The 22838-nt window shown below is 57.4% G+C and overlaps 2 protein-coding genes across 5 annotated transcripts; one reads left to right on the top strand and one right to left on the bottom strand.

Moving 5' to 3' along the window:
• Positions 1 to 1676: 1676 nt before the first annotated feature.
• Positions 1677 to 18259, top strand: CNOT3 (CCR4-NOT transcription complex subunit 3). 4 transcript variants are annotated; one of them, XM_066271140.1, is made up of 18 exons: positions 1677 to 1933; positions 6848 to 6922; positions 7025 to 7092; positions 7311 to 7385; positions 7528 to 7617; positions 7748 to 7876; positions 7971 to 8066; positions 9984 to 10206; positions 10305 to 10438; positions 10824 to 10880; positions 12059 to 12428; positions 12507 to 12630; positions 13313 to 13511; positions 15143 to 15242; positions 15337 to 15535; positions 15821 to 15953; positions 16513 to 16638; positions 17897 to 18259. In XM_066271140.1, the coding sequence occupies exons 2-18, from the start codon at positions 6898 to 6900 to the stop codon at positions 17993 to 17995; spliced, it is 2247 nt and encodes a 748-aa protein (XP_066127237.1). In that variant the 5' UTR covers positions 1677 to 1933; positions 6848 to 6897; the 3' UTR covers positions 17996 to 18259. The 4 variants fall into 4 exon arrangements, with proteins under 4 accessions (XP_066127237.1, XP_066127238.1, XP_066127236.1 ...); XM_066271141.1 differs by having other exon boundaries at positions 6845 to 6922; positions 9987 to 10206; XM_066271139.1 differs by having other exon boundaries at positions 6845 to 6922.
• Positions 18217 to 22778, bottom strand: LENG1 (leukocyte receptor cluster member 1). Its single transcript, XM_066271174.1, has 4 exons — positions 22605 to 22778; positions 20372 to 20551; positions 19141 to 19403; positions 18217 to 18512 (listed from the first exon to the last, which is right to left on the bottom strand). Exons 1-4 carry the CDS (start codon positions 22734 to 22736, stop codon positions 18236 to 18238), a joined length of 852 nt encoding a protein of 283 aa, XP_066127271.1. The 5' UTR covers positions 22737 to 22778; the 3' UTR covers positions 18217 to 18235.
• Between the last annotated feature and the right edge of the window lie 60 nt (positions 22779 to 22838).

The following is a 22838-nucleotide window of genomic DNA, read 5'->3' as shown; positions in this document are numbered from 1 at the left end:
CAAGTGGTTCCTGGGAAGTCTGAGAAACATTGCCCTGTCCACACTTTGAATAGCAGAACTCTACATCAAAACTCTCAAACTCTAATGAGCATAGAGATCAAGCAGAACTCTACATCAAAACTCTCAAACTCTAATGAGCATAGAGATCAAGCAGAACTCTCTACATCAAAACTCTCAAACTCTAATGAGCATAGAGATCACCTGGGAAGTTGGTAAAAGTACAGATCTCTGGAGTTGTGCGGATCTAAGAACACTGCATTTCTACAGTAGGTGTTCCTCCCTTGTCACAGGTGATTCTCATCGGTTCTCACTTGCGCTTATCTGACTTTCCTTCACCTAGGGGGCAGATCTCGCTTCCTTTCTTGACGGGTGTGACTTCTCGAAGTCCATGAAAACCCCAGCGCTTAGCAAGTATTAACCACCGTTATTTCTGGCATTCATATATTCAAGTATTCATTCATTCATTCATTCATTCATTCAGCAGAGGGTTACTCAGTGTTTCCTGGGGATGCAAAATCGGAAGGAAAACGTTGAATAATTACAAAAATGATGGCAGACGTGCGAACGTCAATGTGTATGAGGCCGGGTCACATGCGCACTCAGCAGGGAACGTCAGGGAAGTTTTCTTCCCAAGAGAAGTTCACGGAGCTGAAATCCTAAGGGCCAACACGCATTAAGTGGCAGTCGTTGGAGGGCAGGCGTAATCTCATCTGTACCTTCTGCAGCGTCCTCACGACACCGAGGAAACGAGGGTGCAGAGGAGAGTTGCTGCCCCACAGTCACAAAAACTTCGTGCCAATTAATTCAGCTATGCGTTGTGTCAGTGGCTCGGAGCACTGCCTCGTGCTTCCTCCATCAAGGACTTAGTCTCAGAGGTCTGCTAAACACAGGCACTTTGGAGAAAGACGGTGCTGCTGAGCGACAGGGACCAACCTGCCAGGTTGGAACACTAGGGATGCAGAAGGATGCACCCAGTTCACGCCCTGTTTCACACGCTTTAAGAGCAGGTACTGCCCACTCGCTACACTATTGGACAAACTGGTGTGAATGATAACAGTCAGGGCCAACGAGGACAAAGGGGTGGTCCCTCTCGCTCAGTTCCTCCCTCTTGGCCCAGGAACTGTTTTGATTGGCAGATGATTTAAGCTTTGAAGGCACCTGTCCGTCTCCTATTAGGTACGCGGTCTTGAACGCCTACTCTGCATGCCTTCCTCCACTTTCCCTACCCTCTTCCAGGACCAGCCAATGGCTTCAGGATAGAATATTCCCTCCCAACCAATTAAAAATGGATCTAAACTTGACGGACGACTTCCCTCCCCTGATCAGCCTAGCTCCTCCCCACTGCCAATTGCTTTAGAAGAGGGACGCGGGTGTATCCAATCAGCACCGACACAGGCTTCTTGATTGACGCACGGGGCCTCGCGCTGGCGTGTTGTGCCTTGAGGCGGGAGGAGAAGGAGGAGAGGAGATCAAAACCTGGGCCAATCCTAGCAGTGTGCGCGGGAGGCCAATCGAACACCGCGCCTTGGAGCAACTGCCCAATCGCATAGAGGGGGCCGGCCGTATCCCTACCAAGAACCAATAGAACATGCGCAAGGGATAAGAGCGACGTGCAGCAGAAGCAATGGTAGGCTTATATTCGGGGCTTGGGGGCGGGCCGGCGCCAGAGAGAGAAGAGAGGAGGGGAGGCCTCCTCCGCCGCCGCCATCTTGGACCGGGCCCGTCAGCTTCCGTGGAGCCATCGGCAGACGCCGCGGCCTCCCTTGAGCCCCGACCCCGTCGTCAGAACAACCCCGGGCCCACTTATCCCCACCCCACTTCCGCTCCGCTATCGCGATAGCGCTGGGGCCCGGGGCGCGAGAAAAAGGCTGCGGGCGCTCGCCTTCCCCCGCCTATCGCGATAGGCTCCTCAGCGGCGGCGCCAGCTCCTGTGGTGAGAGCGTCAGGCTCGACTGGGCCGGACCCCTTCCCCTCCTCCCCGCAGCGCCGTCGACCGCCTTCCCCGCCGCCCCGCCCCTGCGACACCGCCTCCTGTCGCGACATGGCCGCTCCCACCTCCGCCGGGTGCCCTGGGTCCCGGTGCAGAGCGGGCTCCGGACCGTGGGCGCCCCACTTCCAGCCGCTGCCCGCTCCGCGCCCCTCGGCCACGCTGGGTGTCCGCCCGCGACGCCGGACCCACAGGATGCAGAGGGCGGCCCGGGGTGTAGGGGCCGGCGGGGTGCCGCCTTCATGTGGGCGAGGGGCCCGGCGCCCAGCGCGGGTGGGGAGGAGCCCCCGAGACCGAGGACACCGCTCCGCCCGCCGGAGCCTCGGCCGCGCGCGTCCCGTGCTCCCTCCATAGCCCTGAACCCGAGGCTGGGGCGTCGGGACCGGCCCTCGTGTTCCCCGGCGGCCAAGTGTCTGCCACGGGCTGTGTGGCGGGGCCCGGACCCCCTGCCGCGCCGCGGGCTCCACGCGCTGTCACTCCCTCCCGCCTCGGGTTGGGGTGGGCAGGTGCGGCCGTCCCGCGCCCGGGACACCGCCCGGGCTCCCGCTGTGTCCGTGTTGTTGTGGGCAGGGCAAGCGCCCTCCCTGAAGTAGTGCCCACCTCGGTCCAGGGGCTGTCACTTACCCCCGAGGGTCGCTCCTCATGCCCCTGCCCCTGGGGTCCGTGTTTTGACACCTTTCTCCGCTGCCCACACCTTGAAGGTTGTCATTTCTCTGGGTCTGAGGAGTCTCCTGCCCTTATTCACATCAGTCTTTTTCCATTGGGGCCTCGTCGTACCGGGACATGTTGCTTCCCAGCACTCAAGAGCCTTCTTGGTGCCAGCAGCGGGAGAGCCATGGCTCATACACCCCCACACCCACCCTGCTGGCACTCCAGGACGGAAGGCTCCCTAGACTGGAGGTTCCTGTGCTGTCAGCTGTGGTTTTGGGGGCTGGGGCTGTGCCTTTCCTTGTAAGGAACCTTCTCGGATTGCCTCCCCCAAGAGTAAGGTTTCTCTGCCTACCTTGCTATGGGCTCCTCCTCCTCTGTGTCTGTCCTCTCTGTGGGGCTAAGGACCCTCTTAGCTGCAGGTGCCCAGAGCTCGTGCTTGTGATGTCCCAGTGCCGGAATGGAGATCTCCGCCCTCTCCTGAGTAGTCGGAGCTTTGCTGTGGGTGGAAGGTGCCTGAGGCTTGAGGGCAAGACCCCATTATATCATCCTTTCCCTAGGACTAAAGGTTCCTCTGGTGTTCCCTTTCTAAGGGGGGGATCCCTGGACCTGACACACTATACAGAGGCTCAGATCCTGCACGGCATTGGCAGCAGCCTGCCGGGTTAAGAATCACCTCCCTAATATTACTTCCCTGTAGTCCAGAGTCCCCTCCGGATTAGGGACCACTGGTCTTAGTCCCCAGGACTCAGTCTTTTGCCCTGCTGCTCCTCATGAGGCCTTTGTGTGACAGTGCCACCCCCATCCTGAGGTGAAGTTTTGGGGGCTCTGTTAATTTGGACCCTTCGTTTCATGAGTGTTGGCTGCATTAGGTCTGGCACACTGCTCACCCTACCCAGGCTCAGTGTGGGGTCCTGATGGTGAGGATGTGCCTTTCTCTTGGTTAAGCATCCTGGGCCAGTGGTCGGAAAACTCATTACTCAACAGAACCAAATAGCAACAGTACAAGAATTGAGATTTCTTTCGAGAGGCAAATTTTAAAACTTAAACTATATAGGTAGGTACATTCCTTATCGAGGTAGCGCCTGCACGTGGTATTTCGTGGAAGAGCCACACTCAAGGGGCCAAAGAGCCGCATGTGGCTTGCGAGCCACAGTTTACTGACCAGGGTCCTGGGCCTAGGTTCCCAGGTTCCTTGGTGCTGTTTGAGATACCCTGCTGCCTTGGAGGGTCCTGGTGGATCCCCCCAGAGTGCTGTGGCTCTTCTATGGTGGCATCTCCTCTTCAAGACACAAGCTCCAGCTTCCTTTCTGGTCCTTTGCTGGGGGGGGGGGGGTCTATGGTATGGGCAGGGTCTCGAGCTGGGGTTTTCTTTGGAGGGAGGAATGTTGCCTCCTTGGGGGCTGAGGTTCCTGTCCACTGTAGTGCTCAGTGTCGAGGGTGCAGATACCCTGGGCCTGTGGGGCCTCCTCTTCTCTGGAGGAGACGCCTCTTGGGTCATGTGATGTCTTGTCCAGGTCTTAGCTGTGCCACTTTGAGGTTCTGTCTGAAACATTACCTACCTGGGCTAGGGCTTTTGCTTCCAGCCCCTGGGCCCCTTGCTTCCAGCTCCTTCAGGACTTCTTGCTGCTACAGTCTGTTTGCCTCTCTGGGTAGATCAACTCCTTCCCTGTGCAGCGTCCCAACCTCTCCATGTGGGGGTCTGCAGAGGGCATCCCCTGACTGAGGACTGCAGTGCCTTGTTTAGGGGCAGACACTAGGTGTGTTCTCCCTTGGCTTGGAGCCCTGCCCCTAATTTGGGTTCTTGGGGAAGAGGCAGGGAGCACACATGCTGTTTGTGTGATAGTCCTGTACCCCCATCACACCCCTGGACAGTAAGGCTTTTCTGGGTCGGGGTGTTAGAGATAAGACTTATCCCAGAAGCCTCAAGTGTTGGGGTCCAGGCCCTCATGTGCTTCTTGGGTTGAGTCCCCGCTGCGCAGCCATCTCCCGGGTGCTTTTTCTGGATGCTTTGCCTTCTTGGAGCTGGGATTTTCCTTGGGTTGGGCTTGAGTCCCACCTTGGCGTGTCCTGGTCTTGGGCTGAGAGTGTCACCAGTTCTCACGCTTGGCCTGTTGCAGAGGTGATGTATGCTCTCAAATCTAAGCTGCCACACCCACCCACCACCATGCACAGTGGGTCCCTATGAAGGGACCAGTGCAGCCTCCCTGAGGTTGAGGGACCTGCCCTTTTTTTTTTTTTTTTTTTTTTTTTTACAGAGACAGGGATAAATAGGGACAGACAGACAGGAATGGAGAGAGATGAGAAGCATCAATCATCAGTTTCTCATTGTGGCACTTTAGTTGTTCATTGATTGCTTTCTCATATGTGCCTTGACCAGGGGCCACAGCAGACCGAGTAACCCCTTGCCCAAGCCAGCGACCTTGGGTCTAAGCTGGTGAGTCTTGCTCAAACCGGATGAGCTCATGTTCAAGCTGGCGACCTCGGGGGTCTCAAACCTGGGTCCTCCACATCCCAGTCTGACTCTCCACTGCACCAGCGCCTGGTCAGGCCTGCCCTGTCTTTAATTAATGAAAAGTTTGGTTCTTTTGTCATCCTAGCCACATTTCAAGTGTTCATTATCACAGATTGCGCAGACAGAACATTTCTGTCATCACAGAACGTTCTCTGTACAGGACTATTGTTGGGACAATGTTTCCCTGTGGGTGGGAACTTCCCCTGGGGTCGAGGCTCTTAGTCCTTGGTGTGGGGCTCTTTCTGCCTTGGCAGTTGAGGCTGCTCCAGGGCAGCCTGCTCTGGGCCTGCATGGTGGGAGCTCCCCCATCTCTGGAGCCGTGCTTTTCAATAGAGGCCTCCTGGGGGGTGACCTGGCTGCACAGAAGTCCTCTTGGCAGAACTCTCCCTTAGAGAACTCCCCATTTCTCCTGGTCTTGATGTCCGGCCCTAAGCCAAAAGCTCCTGGTGATTCCTTTTGGACCTCAGCCCCCTCTGGGTCTCACGTAACTTCCTTTAGGGTGAAGATGCCCCTTGCTGAACACTGGGTGCTTGCCCTGAAGGTTTCTCTTTCCGAGTCTACATTACCGAGGCTTTGATATGTAACTCCTTTGTGTGTGCAGGTAGCTCCTCCCAGCGAAGGTCCCCTTTCACCCTCTTGTCTTTGAAGAGCTCTCTCCTCCCAGGCTCTCTAGAGCAGTGGTCCCCAACCCCCGACTGCGGACCCATACAGGTCCGTGGGCCATTTGGTACCAGTCCGCAGAGAAAGAATAAATAACTTACATTATTTCCGTTTTATTTATATTTAAGTCTGAACAATGTTTTATTTTTTTTAAATGACCAGATTTCCTCTTTTATATCCAAGACTCACTCTTGACGCTTGTTTCGGTCACGTGATACATTTATCCGTCCCACCCTAAAGGCCATTCTGTGAAAATATTTTCTGACATTAAACCGGTTCGTGGCCCAAAAAAGGTTGGGGACCACTGCTTTAGGGTTATTCAGTCTGCCCCCAAACCTCCAGCTCTTCTTGGTATCAGCCCCTTTGTGTTTAGCCTGTATCTCCTTTGTTCCAGGACTCGCTCTAGGATAAACTGTTGCTTTCTATGGCTGTCTACTTGTGACCCAGCCCAGTCCAGGTGGATGGGTATAGCTCTTTGTATTTACAGGCATTTCTGTCCCTCCCCCACCTCTACTCTGTTCCTTACAGCTCTGCCATACCCAGTGACAGGCCCTCTAATGAGATGCACCTGTTCTTTGTCTCCTGCCTGGGCTGAGGGTAATATTTCCAGGTGTTAGAATTTAGTCACCTGTGCCCCTGACCCCTTGGTAGGAAGTAAGGTCTCCGTGTCTCAAGCGTTCATCCCTTGCAGTTAGCTGTGTGCTGCACGGCTATTTGTTGCTATGAAAAATCCTTTTTTCAGTGTCATCTGGGGACAGAGTGCCCAGTGCTCTAGGAATTTTCCCTTTCCTAGGTCAGACATACCTAAAAAGTATATCTGTTCCCTATTTCAACAAACTTTTGGTGGTGGTGTGGGCCGGACTCTGTGCTGGACGTTCAAGGCAACATGGAAAAGTGGGGCAGGTCCTTGTCATGAGAAGTGGCTGCGTCTTCCTTTTACCGTCCCACGCACTCCCCTCTTCCCAGCCTCCTTTAGGTCTCTGGATTTGTACCAGCCAGAGGATAAATGAGTGTTCCTTTCTGATTTCTCCCAGCAGCGTCCGTCTCCAAGAGAGTATGAAGAGAGGGCGTCTGTAGGGCAGGGAAGATGGCGGACAAGCGCAAACTCCAAGGTACACGGTGACTGCCCGCTGCCTGTGGGCCACATGCCCTTGGAACGCCTCTTTGGGTGCCCGCTGCCTCGGCAGGCGCTAACCGCCTTCCTTCCTGGCCAGGTGAGATTGATCGCTGCCTCAAGAAGGTGTCCGAGGGCGTCGAGCAGTTTGAAGACATTTGGCAGAAGGTATAGGGGCCGGGCCCAAAAATCGGGGTCTCCAGGCAGGAGAGCACAGGAAACGGTTCAGGGTCTCCGGGTTATAGACTAGGGAGAGGGGACGCTGAGGACCGAGAGAAACAGCTCTGAGAGGGACTGGGGGGTCCCCGAGTCCCTGGCATGTGGAGTCTGGCATGTGCCCTAGGGCAGCCAGTCCCACACTGATGTGGATTCTCTCCACCCCTCAGCTCCACAACGCAGCCAACGCGAACCAGAAGGAAAAGTACGAGGCTGACCTCAAGAAGGAGATTAAGAAGCTTCAAGTGAGGGAGCTGGGGGTCCAGACGCCTGTGTCCTGAGGGTGGCAGGCACGGGGAGAGCGGACTGTTGGGTCCCAGGGAGACGAGGGCTTGGGGGGCCTTGGTCTGCAGGTCCTGAGGCCGACTGTCTTGCATCTCGCTGCAGCGGCTGAGGGACCAGATCAAGACATGGGTAGCATCCAACGAGATCAAGGACAAGAGGCAGCTCATAGAGAACCGCAAGCTCATTGAGACGGTAGGGTCCCACAGCTTGGCACCCGGGAGCGAGGAGGGGCCCCGGAAGTCACGAGAGGGAAAGGTCTCTGCGCCAAGGGAAGGGGGCAGGCGACGGGCTGGGAGCCTCCTGCCAACTGCACTCTTCACAGCAAATGGAGCGGTTCAAAGTTGTGGAGCGAGAGACCAAAACCAAAGCCTACAGCAAGGAGGGCCTGGGCCTGGCACAGAAGGTGGACCCTGCCCAGAAGGAAAAGGAGGAGGTTGGCCAGTGGCTCACGGTGAGTCAGGCGGAGAAGAGGTGACCACGGGGCCCTGACACCCAGGCGTCCAGGGGGATGCTAGCTGACCCCCTGCCTTATCCTTCTCCCCCAGAACACGATCGACACCCTGAACATGCAGGTGGACCAGTTTGAGAGCGAAGTGGAGTCACTGTCAGTGCAGACACGCAAGAAGAAGGGCGACAAGGATGTGAGTGGGCCTGCACCCCCGGGGTGGGGTTGGCCAGCAGCCGGGGTCAGGGGTCTAGAGGCAGGGTCAGGGAGGGCTGGCTCACTGGAGGCGCAGGGTTCAACCCGGGTGAAGGGGGGTGGCAAAGAAAAGGAGCAGTTTGAGGGGAATGTGCAGATCTCTGTCTGGGTTACAGCATCTGTGTGAGACCCCGATGGGTGCCCTGCGGGGGAGGTCCAGCTGCTGAAGCTCAGCCTCATAGCACCTAGTGGGCCCAGGTCCTGAGGAGAGGCTGGTGGGTACAGACTAGGTGGGATGTGAAGAAACAGTTGATCCGGCCCAAGGAGAATGGAGGTCTGGAGCAAAACCAGATGCCGGGACTCAGATTCTGGGAACCTAGGATTGTGAGTTCGCAGGATGCAGACCGTGGACTTGCTGGCACAGGAAGTGCAGGAACAGAGCTGAGTGCTCAGGAAGCTGGTGGGCAGGGCGGCCTGGGGAGAGGGGAGTTGCCAAAAGTCCTTAAGTCCATGTCTGAGTGTCTGAGCCAGAGGGTTTGGGGATTGGGCTTGGAGGGGAGACAGAGTCACGTGCTGAATGACAGCGTTTTGGTTATCACGGCCTGGGTACACGATGGTAGTCCTGTAAGATAATAATGGGTTATAAGCAGAAGTTTGCTTGCGATGTTGAGAGAAGAGGCAGGACCAGACAAGGATGTTGAGTTTACTGCCTGAGCCACAGTGCTGCCCCCTGCATGTGCCTGCTGCTGTCTGGCTGTGGGTGTGGGAGCTAGAGGGGTGGCTGGGGGGCAGGGGCACCTGAGAGCCCACCCCACATCTGCACATGCACACACAGTCACCTTGCTTGCTTCCTGGTTCCCTATTTCCTCTGGTCCCTTCTTCCCTCCCCCTCCCTTTATTTTTTCTCATCTCCAGCTTTACCTCTCTGGGTCTCTTTCAATCTTGCATTTTTTTCCTCCCCTCTGTCCCTTCCTCCTCTCCTCCTGATGTCTATAACCTCCATCCACAGCCCTCCCCCTGCTCCTCCAGTGTGCATGCACGCACATAGCCCTTCACACCGCATTCTTGCTGTCCCTTGCTGTTTAGCTACACAAATACTTGTGTTTGCTACACAAATAAAGTGTTTGGGTACACAAATACTTACATGGTGTTATAGCTGCCTACGGTTCTCAGTACAGTGACTTGCAGTGTAGGCCAGTAGTCCGGGAGTGCTAGGCTGTACCAGACAGCCTGGGAGTGTAACGGGCCATACCACTCAGGTCTGTGTAAATGCCTCTGGAGTTCACACAACAAAATTGCCTAACAACGCATTTCTCAGAATGTACCACTGTTAAGTGACATGTGGCTGGGCAAAGGTACCATCATTGTTAAGTGACACGTGGCTGGGTAACAGGTCCATGCAGAGAGGAGGTTAGAACTGGGACTGAGATGGGAAACCCAAAAGGAATTGAAGCTTTGGGAGGAACAGGTACCTTGAGTGCCTAGGACCCGGGCTTCAGAGCCTGGGCGCCCTAGGGTGATGCAGCCAGGGCTGGGGGCCATGGGGACGACAAAAGTTATGACGATTGTGAACTGTTAACTCCCTTGAGTAGGGGTCACCATTATTACTGCTGGAGCCAGATGGGTCGGTGGTGGGTAGGGGGAGGTGTTTCTGTATCCCGTGTGGTGGGTACAGCGGGCTGGGGCCCAGTAGAGGCGGGAGGTCTGGGCAGTCAGGTGGGGTACACATCAGGGCCAGGTCTTTGGGAGGCACCGGCATGTGAGGGGTCAGAGTGGGCAGACTCCACTCTGCCTGCACAAGGAGGAGGCCAAGGGGAGCCTATGGTACGCCCAGGGGCGGGGACTTAGGCCGGGTTCTGTGGGGCAGGAGGGCTGGGCGGCGCCCCGCAGCCCCTGAGCCTGGCCCTGGGCTCGCCAGCAGAAGCAGGACCGCATCGAGGGCCTGAAGCGGCACATCGAGAAGCACCGCTACCACGTGCGAATGCTGGAGACCATCCTGCGTATGCTGGACAACGACTCCATCCTGGTAGACGCCATCCGGAAAATCAAGGACGATGTTGAGTACTACGTAGACTCCTCCCAGGACCCCGACTTCGAGGAGAACGAATTCCTTTATGACGACCTGGACCTCGAGGACATTCGTGAGGCCCAGGGGTAGCCGGCGCGTGTGGGACAGTGGGGGCCAGGCGGGGTGGGGGGCATCCGGACAGCTCAGCATGCTCCTGCCCCGCTCCCACAGCACAGGCGCTGGTCGCCACCTCCCCCCCCAGCCACAGTCATATGGAGGATGAGATCTTCAACCAGTCAAGCAGCACACCCACCTCCACCACCTCCAGCTCGCCCATCCCACCCAGCCCAGCCAACTGCACCACGGTGAGGCCTGGGGTCCCAGCCCCTGTGGATATGGGGGGCTGGGTCTCAGGAATGGCCTGCAGGAGGGTCACTGAGGAAGCAGGGACTAGCATCCAGGGTCTGGGGCCTCAGGGCCGTAGAGAGCTGATGGGGTGGACGAGGTCACCCATGGGTCCTGGGGGTGGGGTTCCGTAAGGAGGCTGGAGGTAGTGCTGGCTCTCAGACAACAAGGACCCCCAGGGAACAGGGTTTAGGTTTCTAGCAAGATGAAGATCATAGGTACTTGATGGAATGCTTTGAGGCTGGACCGTAGGTCAGCTGGCTATAGGTCCTGGGAGGTTCATAGAGTGGTATCTCTTAGCACCCTAGAGGTCATGCGGGTTTCTGACTGCCTCTCCCACCTCAGGAGAACTCTGAAGACGATAAGAAGAGGGGACGCTCGACGGACAGTGAAGTCAGCCAGGTGGGTCCCACAGGCATGTTGCTTGCTTGTTCTTCGGTTCCCAAAGGCTCACTGAGGCCTGAGTGCGGCCACGGTGCCAGGCTTTGGGGACAGTGTGTCAGAAGGTGCCGCTGCCCAGGGGGAGGCTCAAGGGGCAGACAGATGCTGTGGTTGGGGCGGCCCAGGGCACCCCTGGCCAAGGCTCAGCTCTGCTGGAGGAGCATGTCTACCCTGGGTGTCAGGAAGGCTTGAGTTTGCTCGGCAGGGAAAGGTGGGCGTTCTGGGCAAGGGAGTGGCAGCTAACAGGTGAGTTGTGGGGCGAGCCCAGCAAGGTGTATGAGCTTGCTGTGAGTGTGGAGCCGAGGGTGGCTGGCCTGAGCGCCCGGACCCTGGGGGCTGCTCCGAAGGCCAAACTAGCCTGAGGTGTGGTGAGTCAGAACTCAGACAGGGGTCTTTTCTTTTGTCTGGACTGAGCTGTGCTGTCCCTCATGTGTTTCCCAGAGGGAAACACTTCTCAGAACTTGTCTCCCCCAGTGAACCCCGTGCAGTGTTAGTACCCCCTAGGACGGGAGCACACCCTGGGAAAGGCCTGAAGCCCCTCTTTGGGCTGATGGGAGGGCCGGTCCCGGGGCCCCTGAGGCAGCTGGTGCTGAGGCTGGTGTGTGGCCCGGGTGAGCAGGCAAGGTGTCGGGAAGGAGGGGACCACGAGTCTTACCTGGTGTATGACGAGTGTGAGGTGCCCATGGGGCATCCGGGTGGCAGACTGAGATGGCCAAGAGCGACCTGCCTGCAGCCTGGCATCCAGCTGCTGTGGGCAGGTAACTGGTCTGCTTCTAGGCTGTTGCTCCTAGCTCATTGACACCCTGCGAGTTGCTTTAGTGACCCTTTAAATGACGTTCACAGTTACTGTCTAGTGTCATTTCTTTTCTTCTCTTGGGCTCTTGGCTGGTTCCATCTGATCCTGTACTGAGGCTACTTAAGTGCTGCCCACTGATGACAGGGTTTCCCCTACTGTTTGTCACATCCCCATGGCTGGAGGGATGCTCTGGGGAGAGGTGCAGGCCGGGTTGGGCTAGGAGTGTCTGTTTAACCAAAGAGATGGAGACTGAAGCCATGCAGAGGAGGTCCCCCCTGGCCCCCAGGAAGGGCTTGGCGGACCTGCTGGCCCCTGGGTCCTGACCCTCCTCTCCCTCCTGCAGTCTCCTGCCAAAAACGGCTCCAAGCCTGTCCACAGCAGCCAGCACCCCCAGTCCCCAGCTGTGCCGCCCAGCTACCCGCTTGGCCCCCCACCCGCCACCTCTGCCCTGAGCACTGCTGCTGCCAACAACGGGGCCCCCACCCCGGCAGCCCCCCCGAGCACGCTGGGCCCCAAGGCCAGTCCAGCTCCCGGCCACAGTGCGGGCACGCCCGCCCCCTACGCTCAGGCCGTGGCCCCCCCAGCCACCGGTGCGCCCAGTAGCGCCCAGCCCCGGCCCCCCAGCGTCCAGCCTGGCGGGGGGGGCGGCGGAGGCGGCGGCAGCAGTAACAGCAGTGGAGGCGGAGGTGCCGGCAAGCAGAATGGCGCCACCAGTAAGTGGAGACTCCTGGGGGGACAAGGTGTCCTGGGGTAGCTGCTAGTGGACCGTTTCATCCCCTCTCTTCCCCCAGGTTACAGCTCAGTTGTGGCAGACAGCCCGGCAGAGGCAGCTCTCGGCAGCAGTGGGGGCAACAATTCCGGCAGCCAGGCTCTGGGACCCCCGTCTGGCTCCCACAACCCACCGCCCAGCACCTCGTGAGTGTCTGGCCTCCGGCAGAGTTAGGGACAGGCAGCGTCTGGCACAAACAGGCACGGGGCCACCCCCACTGTCACCCATCTTGTGGACATGGGCCCCGCTCTTGCCCATTGGACTTCCCCACTAGCTGTTTCCCATCTCTTTCCAGCTGGAACACTACAGTGGTCCCAGCTTTGCCTTCTGGAATGTTCTGACGGGTTTTTCTCAGAGCCCCCTACACTCTTTTGGGCACTGTCACTCTGCTTTCCCTGAGGAGCTCTTGTTTGGCTCCCCACCCCTATTTTCTGTTCCCTGCGCCAAGGCTGCCTGACTCCATGGGGGTCTCTGTGTCTGCTTTTCAAAATAAAAGACCCCAAAGTCCTCCTTCCCATTCCCAGCCACCCTCCAGATCTCAGGTCAGGCCATCCACTGGGTCCCTAGGGCCCCGAACCACGCCCATGAAAGCCCGACCTGTGTCTTAGTGAATTTCCACCACATGGTCTCACATGGTCTCTTTGGAGCATCTTGAGTCCTCACTCCCACCTCACTGCTCTGTCCATAGAGCCCTTTCCCCATCTCCTTCAGCCTCACGTGCCCATCTCCTGGTCTTCTCCCTGTTTTGACTCCTTCCCCTTACTACCCCTCCTGTCCAGCTCATCCTGGGGACATAGTTCTGAGGTCCCTCCCTTTGTCCCTTTCTAGGAAGGAGTCCAGTGCAGCTGCTCCAGGAGGTGCAGGGGCCGTGGCCCCAGGCTCAGGGAACAACGCTGGAGGACCCAGCCTCCTGGTGCCACTTCCTGTGAACCCTCCCAGCTCCCCGACGCCCAGCTTTAGCGATGCCAAGACAGCCGGGGCCCTGCTCAACGGACCCCCGCAGTTCAGTGCTGGCCCGGAGATCAAGGTGGGTGCAGAGCGGGCATGTTTGCCCCAGCCTGTGATGCTCTGGACCTTGACTGCCCGCCACCCCCCCCCCCCCGCCCCAGGCTACTGTGGCCACCCCCCCTTGCTCACTCTGTCCCTGGCTTTCCACCTGGTCTTTCCCTGCTGCCTGCTCCCTCAGCCTGTCTCTGGGTCTCACCAGCATCCTCCACCTCTGTCTGCTCCCCTGGGCCTCCCCCTGGTGGTCTCCGCTTGCCTGCTGTCCGCTCTTTGCCCCCCCCCCCCCCCCCCGCCATCCTTTCCAGCTTTCCATCTCTGTCTCCATTTCTCCTGAGACACATTGCTCGTTCTTTACACAAACCACTGCTCAGCTCACCACCCTCCTTTTCCTTGAAGAAATCGTCTAAGTTGGAAGAATGCATGTTGACGTCTGCGCCTGGGCCACTCCTTGTGCTGAGCAAATGCACCCAGTTCCCGCCTATTGTACACAGCCGAGTCCACTGGATGGGCAATGTCTGGGCGGGGTTCAGCATGCTGTGGACCCGCTGGGTGCATTTGATAGACCCTGTGGAGGCAGCCCTGCCAGCCCTCTTGCGGGGTTGTGTCTTAAGCTAGGACTTGGACAGGGCAGGTGGGGTCACCATGGCAAGATGGCTGATGGAAGAAGTGGGTGTCTCTGCCAGAGTTCTGAGTTGCCTGATGTCAGAGTGGCCGTTAGGAGGCTGGGTGGGGTTGAGCAGAGAGTAGACAAGGGCATCCACTTCTCAGGAGGGGTGCAGGCTGCCTGCTAGACTGGATGGTGGGGTGGCATAGGAGTGGGCAGGCGGTGCTGATCGCCAGGGTCTGAAACGGCATCAGCAGGACGTGGGGCTGACTGCCTGGGCCTTGCATATTAACTCTGGTTTCATGGGGGCAGCGTGCATGCCTGACTGTCTTGATCCATGCTCGTGCTGCCCTGTTCCTTCTTTCTTCTGGAACATGGCAGCCGTCACACGACGCAGCTTGGAAGGCTAAGTAGTTCTTATAAAGCTCTTAGAAGCTTTGAGCCCAGAGGGAGCACTCAGATCTGAGGGGAACGGAGGACAGGGAGCATGCGTGTGTTTATTTCTGGAGCAAGGTCAGCAGCTCCAAGGCGCCCAGAGAGGAAGGGCCACAGGGGTCGTAGGGGGAGCCCTGGAAAGGTTTTGAGTTACGAAAGGACAAAATGTGTTGGAGAGGTCCCTCTGGACCTGGGAGAATAGGGTGGAGGGAGAGGGAGAGGGGTGCTGTGAAGATCCAGGTGGGACAGGCCAGGCCAGGCTGTGGGACATGGTCAGGACAGGTCCCTCCAAGAGAGATGAAGGCAGGAAAAGAAGCTGCCCTTGTGAGTTGAGACAGGAGTGTCCCATGCATGGGGCAGGTGTTTGGTCCTCCAGTGTGTCATGCTGTGTAGTGTCTGCGGCCCGATCTTAGGTCTAGCACAGCAGGGCTCACACTTCCTAGGTGTAACTTGCTGGTGGGTGTGGTGGGTGCATCTGTGTCCAGTCCCCCTGTTACACTAGCGGCCTTGGCTTTGCTGTCCTCCTCTGGAGCAGGCAAGGGTGCAGAGCCTCAGAGTACCCACCCCGGCCTCTGAGTACCCACCCCAGCCTGAGGCAGCCGTTTCCTCCCCAGGCCCCTGAGCCTCTGAGCTCCCTGAAGTCCATGGCAGAGCGGGCAGCTCTCAGCTCAGCCATTGAGGATCCTGTACCAACGCTGCACCTGACTGAGCGAGGTGAGAGCCCGGGAGTGGTGGGGCGGCCCAGTGAGGAAGGGTGCCCCCCCCCCCCCCCAGCCTCACCCACAAGCCGGTCTGCCCCTGCCTGCAGACATCATCCTGAGCAGCACGGCGGCTCCTCCAGCCTCGGCTCAGCCAGCCCTCCAGCTGTCAGAGGTGAACATCCCACTGTCCCTGGGAGTGTGTCCTCTGGGGCCGGTGCCCCTCACCAAGGAGCAGCTCTATCAGCAGGCCATGGAGGAGGCCGCCTGGCACCACATGCCACACCCGTCGGACTCGGAGCGGATCAGGTGCGGGGCTGTGCGGAGGGGCCCAGGTCTGGGACGGGCGTGCAGCAGGGATCTGGTACCCCCGTCCTGAGACTAGCCAGAGCTCGCTGGGCATCTGACTTAGGGTTCTTCACAAAAGGTGGAGACTGAGGAGTTCAGTGCTGGATGCTCAGGTGACCAAGAGGCTCCCATTGAACCTTGAGCGGTGGGGCAGTAGGGAGACGGGTCAGACCCGAGGGTGGCCGTCTGCCCACCCTTGACGGCAGGGCAGTAGGCACTGGCACTAATGCGCCCGGTCCCCCACAGACAGTACCTCCCCCGGAACCCTTGCCCGACGCCCCCCTACCACCACCAGATGCCACCCCCACACTCGGACACCGTGGAGTTCTATCAGCGCCTGTCCACTGAGACACTCTTCTTCATCTTCTACTATCTGGAGGTACAGGAGGGCCCCCGGGGCAGCTTCGGGCCCCCCGGCTTCGCCGCTACCGCCGCCGTCCCCCCTCGGGCTGGAGGGGTGAGGTGGGTGCCCCACTGCGGCCACCGGGACCGCATCTCTCCCCCACCCCCAGTCCTGGGCCCCTGCAAACCGAACCTGTCCCTTTCCCCATTTGAGCATAGAGGTGTCCGAAAGGCTGGAGCTGGGGGTTAGCTGCCCCACTTCCAGTGCCTATGCTAGGTCAGATGTCCCTGCAGGTTGCCAGGAATAACCTCTGCCCTCCTCCCACCCCCGGGAACTTTCTAAGCCGCCTCCTCTGAGCACTCCTCGTGTGTTAGGTTCTCTTCTTCCTCCAAGTTCCTCTACAAGCACTTCCCACCTCCCATCTCCTTTTCCTTCTGACCAGCACTGGTATGTTCTCACCCCCACCCATTGTCCATGTGGAGAGTCCAGCCCATCCTCAGTCTGTGGCCGGGCCCGGGGTCAGCTGATGCCGTTTCCTCTGCCCCTCCCAGTCTAGAGAGCCCCCTGATGTCCCACCCTGACTTTCCTCCTCCAGGGCACTAAGGCACAGTACCTGGCAGCTAAGGCCCTGAAGAAGCAGTCGTGGCGATTCCACACCAAGTACATGATGTGGTTCCAGAGGCACGAGGAGCCCAAGACCATCACGGACGAGTTCGAGCAGGTGAGGCTCCTCCCTGAGCCCCTCCCACGCTGGTCCCCGGTGGCACCCCTGCTGGCCCTGCCTCCTTTCACCATCACCTGCAGTCAGCTGCCAGCTCTGTCCAGACACTGTCCCATCCTTCTTCACTAGGCCAGCTCCTAGTCACCCTGACCTGCCCCCAGCCACACAGCCCTGCGCCTCTCCACTGGCACAGGAGGGCATGTCCTATCCCTCACCCGAGACCTCACTGCACAGATGCCTTGATGGCCTCCTTCCCCCACGTCCCCATCACTCAGCAAACATGAATGGGGAAGCTATTCTTTTTTTTTAAGCAATCTTCTCCAGTTGCAATTAATTGATTGGAACTTCTTGCAAAATGCCCTGGAGGAAACTACCTGGGTTTGAGCCCACCTCTAGCTGGGTGACCCTGGCAAGTCACTCGAATGTTTTCGTGTCCATTTCCATATCTGTAAAATCGGGGTGACAGGACCCACCTTACACAGTTAAGAGGATTAAATGAGTTAATCACACTTATGGACTTAGTGGTGCCTGCTACGTAGCGTTAATGGGTGTTCTGTATTTTGTTCAGAGTACTGTTCCTGGGTTCCACAATGCTTTTCCCACCAGATATTTGCCTAATGCAAGTGCTGAACCAGCTCCTGGTCTGTGGAGAACTCAGTCCCCTCCCCTCGGTTCTTTCAGGTCCTTTGAAGCATTTCAGCCGTTCAGAACCCAGCCCCACTCCCACTGTGCCTTCTCTGACACCACAGACTTCCTGTCCCCTACTGGTTGGGTCCAAAGTAATCAGCCAAGTTAGTCTATTTCCAGGCCTCACTCCAGAAAGCCCCACACCACCACTGTCACCAGTAAACGTCTGTCCACCTCAGGCTGTAGACAGCCTGTTCCACCTCTAGCCGGGGTAATGGCCTCGAGGGGTTTGTGAAGACGCAGTGCTAGGACACACATCACCTCCTCGGCACCTGAGCGGTGCTCAAAAGCCACAGCCATCCTGAGAAGCAAGAGAACGTCACAGACGTGCCCAGGCCACAGCCAGCTCTGGCACGGGCCGGGCCGCGCCTCCTTCATGTCCTCCTAAGTGGGCCGAGAAACCTCTCCTGCCTGAGAAGAGCGTGGCTGGGGCGGAGCGCCGTGGTGCGTGCATGCACGCAGGGCCTGGCGCCCGGCACATCATCGCCCGAGAACAGGCCCCTTTGTCGGTTCTGCTCGGCCCCCCGACCACCTCCGCATCCACTCACTGACCGCCTTCTCCCCCGGCCAGGGCACCTACATCTACTTTGACTACGAGAAGTGGGGCCAGCGGAAGAAGGAAGGCTTCACCTTTGAGTATCGCTACCTGGAGGACCGGGACCTCCAGTGACACCGGCCCCTCCCTCTGCCCTCCCCGCCCCCGCATGCTGATCCCCTGCCCAGGTGAGGGCCCTGCCCTGGAAGACAGGGGAGGCCCCAGGTCACGGGGGCACCCCCCACCCCCAGGAAGCAAGGAGGTGGCCAGCAGGTCCCTTCCTCTGAGCCCCGGCCTGGGGGCGAGGGCTGCCCCCTCCTCCCCTCCCCAGTGAGGGACATTTTTTGGTAAACCTATTTTCATTTTGGAAAATATTTATGAATAAATAGTTTTATATGACGGCTGGCGGCAGCAGCCTCTCCTGTGCCCCTCAGGAGTCTGAGCGAGAGGATGGTCCTGTCTGCGGGGCCGCCGGGCCAGCTGGGGGTTGAATTGGGAGTTGTACTGCCTCCTTCGGTCATCAGCCTCCTCTTCTGGCTGCTCCTCTGGTGCTGCCCCTCCTCGGACCCTGGCCAGCAGAGCCTCTGCCCGGGCCCTCTCAGCTGCTTCCCGCCGCAGGCGTTCAGCTCGAAGCCTGTCCAGGGATGGGGCCCTGGGAGAAGAAGAGTCAGGCTAGAAGGCTAGGAGCTGCCATCAGACCCCCTGCCTGCACTGGACATGCCACTGGTCTTGGCACATGAACCATTCAGCCAGCCTTGTGCCAGGGGCAAGGATCTGCCTCCCCTTCTGTGGGCCTCTGTCCTCCCCGCTCTTCAACAGTCAGGGGTCCCTTTCACTCAGGAAAGCCTGCAGCTGGTCACCTGTGTGACACTGAGCACTGCGGGGCCTGTTTCTCTTGCTGCACAGACAGCTGGTCAGCACTCCCGCTCTAGGTGTGGAGGCTGCCATCGCAACACAGACCTGCTCTCACTCTCCCTGGTTCTCAAACTCAGGTCTCTTAACAGGACCCCACAGAGCCTCAGTGTCCATAGGTTTTGCATTAACATCAGTGTGTTAGAATTGAAAACATCTTGAAAACACCAGGATCTACCCCTAGCCATCAGAAGTGGCAGCTTTTGGAAACCTCCCCTGCACACTCAAGAACCCAGTGAAGAGCTGAATGCTGTGGCTAGGATTCTCAAGAGCCCTTGAAGGGGCGGCGGGCCCCTGGGTGGGGGGGAGCTGAGAACCTTGTCTGTCCCACCAGCCCATCCCAGCATCCCCTCAGGCATTCTCCTTACTCTTTGGGCTGTTGTTTCTCAGACCCTTCCTTTTCCTTTCTGCTGCAATCACCCCAGTCACCACTGTGCCTTCTCTTCTTCCCCAAGTGCTTCCGCATCTCCAGCAGAGGGTCCAGGCGGTTCTTGACTTTCCCATCTGGTCCTGGGCCGGCTGGGGGTGCCCCTTGTCTCGGGGGCAGCTGGTACCAAGGGGGCTGAGTCTGAGCTTCTGCTGCGCTCTGGCCCAGGTATGTTAGGATGCCCAGAGCCTTCTCTTGCCTCTCCTGAGGGGACAGGAAATACAGAAGAGTGTCAAGTGTGTCTCCCCTCTGGAAGCCGTGGATGTGACAGCAGGGACACCCACGGCCAAGGAAGCAGAACCATTCAGCCAACAAGTCGAAGGCCTGTTCAGAGCCAACTCTGCCAGGCACTGGGGACACAGGAGACCACAGCTGGGGATTCTGCAGGGGGGTGCAGTGGCAAGCTCTAACAGAAAGCAAGGAGAGGTAGAGCTAGCTGCTTTAGGGTTCAAAGGCAGGCATCTTTGGGGATATAAAAAATTTAAAAAGCCTGACCAGGCGGTGGCACAGTGGATAGAGCGTCAGACTGGGATGCCTAGGACCCAGGTTCGAGACCCTGAGGTTGCCTGCTTGAGTGCGGACTCATCTGGTTTGAGCGAAGTTCACCAGCTTGGACCCAAGGTCGCTGGCTCGAGCAAGGAGTTACTCGGTTGCTAAAGGCCCACGGTCAAGGCACATATGAGAAAGCAATCAATGAACAACTAAGGTGTCGCAACAAAAAACTAATGATTGATGCTTCTCATCTCTCTCCGTTCCTGTCTATCCCTATCTCTGACTCTGTCTCTGGGAAAAAAAAAAATCAAAAGAAGCAAGCAAGGCAGAGAAGAGACTGAGGCAGGGAAAGGACAAGTTTATCCCTGGGGGCAAGTGAGCAACATATCTGCTCTACATTGTACAAAGCCTAGTTCACCCTTCCCAAATCCCCTGCCTAGAGGCAGTATCAGGTTGAAGACTTGAAGGATCAGGACCTGCAGCCTCAAAGCCCAGGGGGGGACTCGAGCTTTTACTTTCAAGCCTCCATGGGCCCAGATGACTATAACCAGTACTTCTAGAATGCTGTTCAGTTCTGTTTTGAGTCTGTTAGCTCACTTAATCCCCACTTGTGTGTCCCATACTCCTGTTAGTTGCACCTGAGGGCAGAAAACTGATTGGAGTTGGCGAGGTAGGCTTACTTTGTCCTGTCGCTTTTCTTCCTCGTACTCCTTGTTGCTTCGGGTCACCCCTTTCCCTTCCTCTAGCAGCTCCCGAAACAGGTCGACAGGGCCCGAATTTGGGGCTCCTGCATCTGATGCTTCCAGCTCAGGTAGTGAGTTCTGATGCCTGGCTTTCTTCCGCAAGAATTCTGTGCGGGCCTGGGGAAAAAAAAGTAGGCAGAACATTTGGAAGTTAGATGTGACCCGAGGAACCATAAGTCTGGTGCCGGCCACAGAATCTTAGTCCACTGTGCTGGGCACCCCGGAATGGGAGGGGCACTGTGAGCCCAGAAGCATCCATCCATCCTGCAGAGAAAGTGGAGAAATGAGGGGACACCTGGGTTTGTAAGATGCTTTTCGAACAGCACACCAGAGGGGTTCCCAGTCTCAGGGACACAAGAAGGACAAATATGAAGGCAGCCAAAACATTAGGACAGGCTGAGTTCCAGGAAGGGCTTCAAGTCACTACTCCAGTTGATATTCAATCTCTACAGAAATGTGAATTTTTTTTCTTTTTTTGTTGAGAGAGGGATAGACAGGGACAGACAGGAACGGAGAGATGAGAAGCATCAATTATTTTTCGTTGCACATTGCGACACCTTAGTTCAGGGGTCGGGAACCTTTTTGGCTGAGAGAGCCATGAACACCACATATTTTAAAATGTAATTCCGTGAGAGCCATACAACGACCTGTGTACGTTACGCATTATCCAATAAAAATTTGGTGTCCTGGAGGACAGCTGTGATTGGCTCCAGCCACCCGCAACCATGAACATGAGTGGTAGGAAATGAATGGATTGTAATACATGAAAATGTTTTATATTTTTAATATTTTTTTTTTTTTAAGATTTTATTTATTGATTTTAGAGAGATGAGAGAGAGAAAGGATGGTGTGGGTGGGAGGCATCAACTCATAGTTGCTTCTCAAATGTGCCTTGACTGGGCAAGCCTGGGGTTTTGCACCGGCGAGCTCAGCGTGCCAGGTCAAAGCTTTATCCACTATGCCACCACAGGTCAAGCTAACATTTTTTTTTTATTAAAGATTTGTCTGTGAGCCAGATGCAGCCACCAAAAAAGCCACATCTGGCTCGTGAGCCATAGGTTCCTGACCCCTGCCTTATTTGTTCATTGATTGCTTTCTCATATGTGCCTTGACCGTGGGCCTTCAGCAGACGGAGAAACCCCTTGCTCGAGCCAGCAACCTTGAGTCCAAGCTGATGAGCTTCTGCTTAAACCAGAGGAACCCGCGCTCAAGTTGGCAACCTCAGGGTCTCGAACCTCTATCCACTCACTGCGCCACCGCCTGGTCAGATCAGAAATGTGAATTTAAAAAGCCCAGGCCAGCCTGACCAGGTGGTGGCCCAATGGATAGAGCGTCAGACTGGGATGCCAAGGACCCAGGTTCGAGACCCCGAGGTCGCCAGCTTGAGCGCGGGTTCCTCTGGTTTGAGCAGAAGCTCACCAGCTTGGACCCAAGGTCGCTGGTTCGAGCAAGGGGTTTCTCCGTCTGCTGAAGGCCCTCGGTCAAGGTACATATGAGAAAGCAATCAATGAACAACTAAGGTGTCCCAACAAAAAACTGATGATTTATGCTTCTCATCTCTCTCTGTTCCTGTCTGTCCCTGTAAAAATAAATAAAAAGCCCAGGCCAACTCCCAGCCAACGCAGAGGACCAGATTAGTTGAAGGACTGACAGCCAGATGTAAACCAAACAGCTGAAGGAGCCATAGAAAGAACCTCTGGTGTCTGTGTGCGCGCGTGGGCGGGGCAATGCAAAGCGCTCCGCTCCTCCGCACTGGCGTCCTCCCTGAAGCCAGCTTTCCTCTGCATGCACCATGGAGTTGACTGACAACGCCCCTGTAAGAACGAACGGGGCTGGACGGATGTCGCCCCGTCAAGCGCTCTGCGCTGGGCGAGCATCCAGTAGGCGCTCAATAAATACATTGTGCAGGTAAACTAAAAAATGGTCCGAGTTTCCTCGACCTGCCCAGGGGTTCCTTTATTCACAAGCTCCTAGTTTGTGCCAGGCATCGCTCTGGCCCCGCGAAGATGAGCGAGAAAGGTTCCCAGGTGAACAGCATTGGGTTCCACCAGCGCTGGGCACCAAATCCTGCGGGGAAACACTGCGCTTGCGCGCCGTCCCACTTCCGCTCCCTTGAGGAGCGCCTGCGCGCTTGGCCCAGCAGTCCCGCCCGGCCGCTCTCGGAGCCTACCTCCTGCTGAGCGAGCAGCACTCTCCGCTCACGCTCTTTCTCCTCTTCCCGGGCCTGGGTCTCGTCACGCCGGACACGGGCGACATTGTCCTTGTTCCGGACGTGCCAGCTCTTTTTGGGCAAGATGTTCATGGCGCCGTACACGTCTAGATACTGGTAGGCCCGCCTCCTAGCACTTCCGATTGGCAAGAGGATGTCCCGCCTTATTACCCCCGCTGCGGTCACGGACTGGCC

This window comes from Saccopteryx bilineata, chromosome 3 (genome assembly GCF_036850765.1).
Source record: "Saccopteryx bilineata isolate mSacBil1 chromosome 3, mSacBil1_pri_phased_curated, whole genome shotgun sequence".
In the NCBI taxonomy this organism is placed as follows: Eukaryota; Metazoa; Chordata; class Mammalia; order Chiroptera; family Emballonuridae; genus Saccopteryx; species Saccopteryx bilineata.
Note: the sequence above shows the minus strand (reverse complement) of the source record. Positions and strands in the feature narration are given on the sequence as shown.

Excerpts from the sequence above, each read along its gene's own strand:
- CNOT3 (XM_066271140.1), top strand. The coding sequence starts at position 6,898 with ATGGCGGACAAGCGCAAACTCCAAG. Across the intron at positions 10,207-10,304 it reads CCTGGACCTCGAGGACATTC|CACAGGCGCTGGTCGCCACC; the intron begins GTGAGGCCCAGG and ends CCGCTCCCACAG. Across the intron at positions 15,954-16,512 it reads TCATCTTCTACTATCTGGAG|GGCACTAAGGCACAGTACCT; the intron begins GTACAGGAGGGC and ends TTCCTCCTCCAG.
- LENG1 (XM_066271174.1), bottom strand. The coding sequence starts at position 22,736 with ATGAACATCTTGCCCAAAAAGAGCTGGCACGTCCGGAACAAGGACAAT. Across the intron at positions 20,552-22,604 it reads TGCTGCTCGCTCAGCAGGAG|GCCCGCACAGAATTCTTGCG; the intron begins GTAGGCTCCGAG and ends TTTTTTCCCCAG. Across the intron at positions 18,513-19,140 it reads GAGAAACAACAGCCCAAAGA|GGCCCCATCCCTGGACAGGC; the intron begins GTAAGGAGAATG and ends TTCTTCTCCCAG.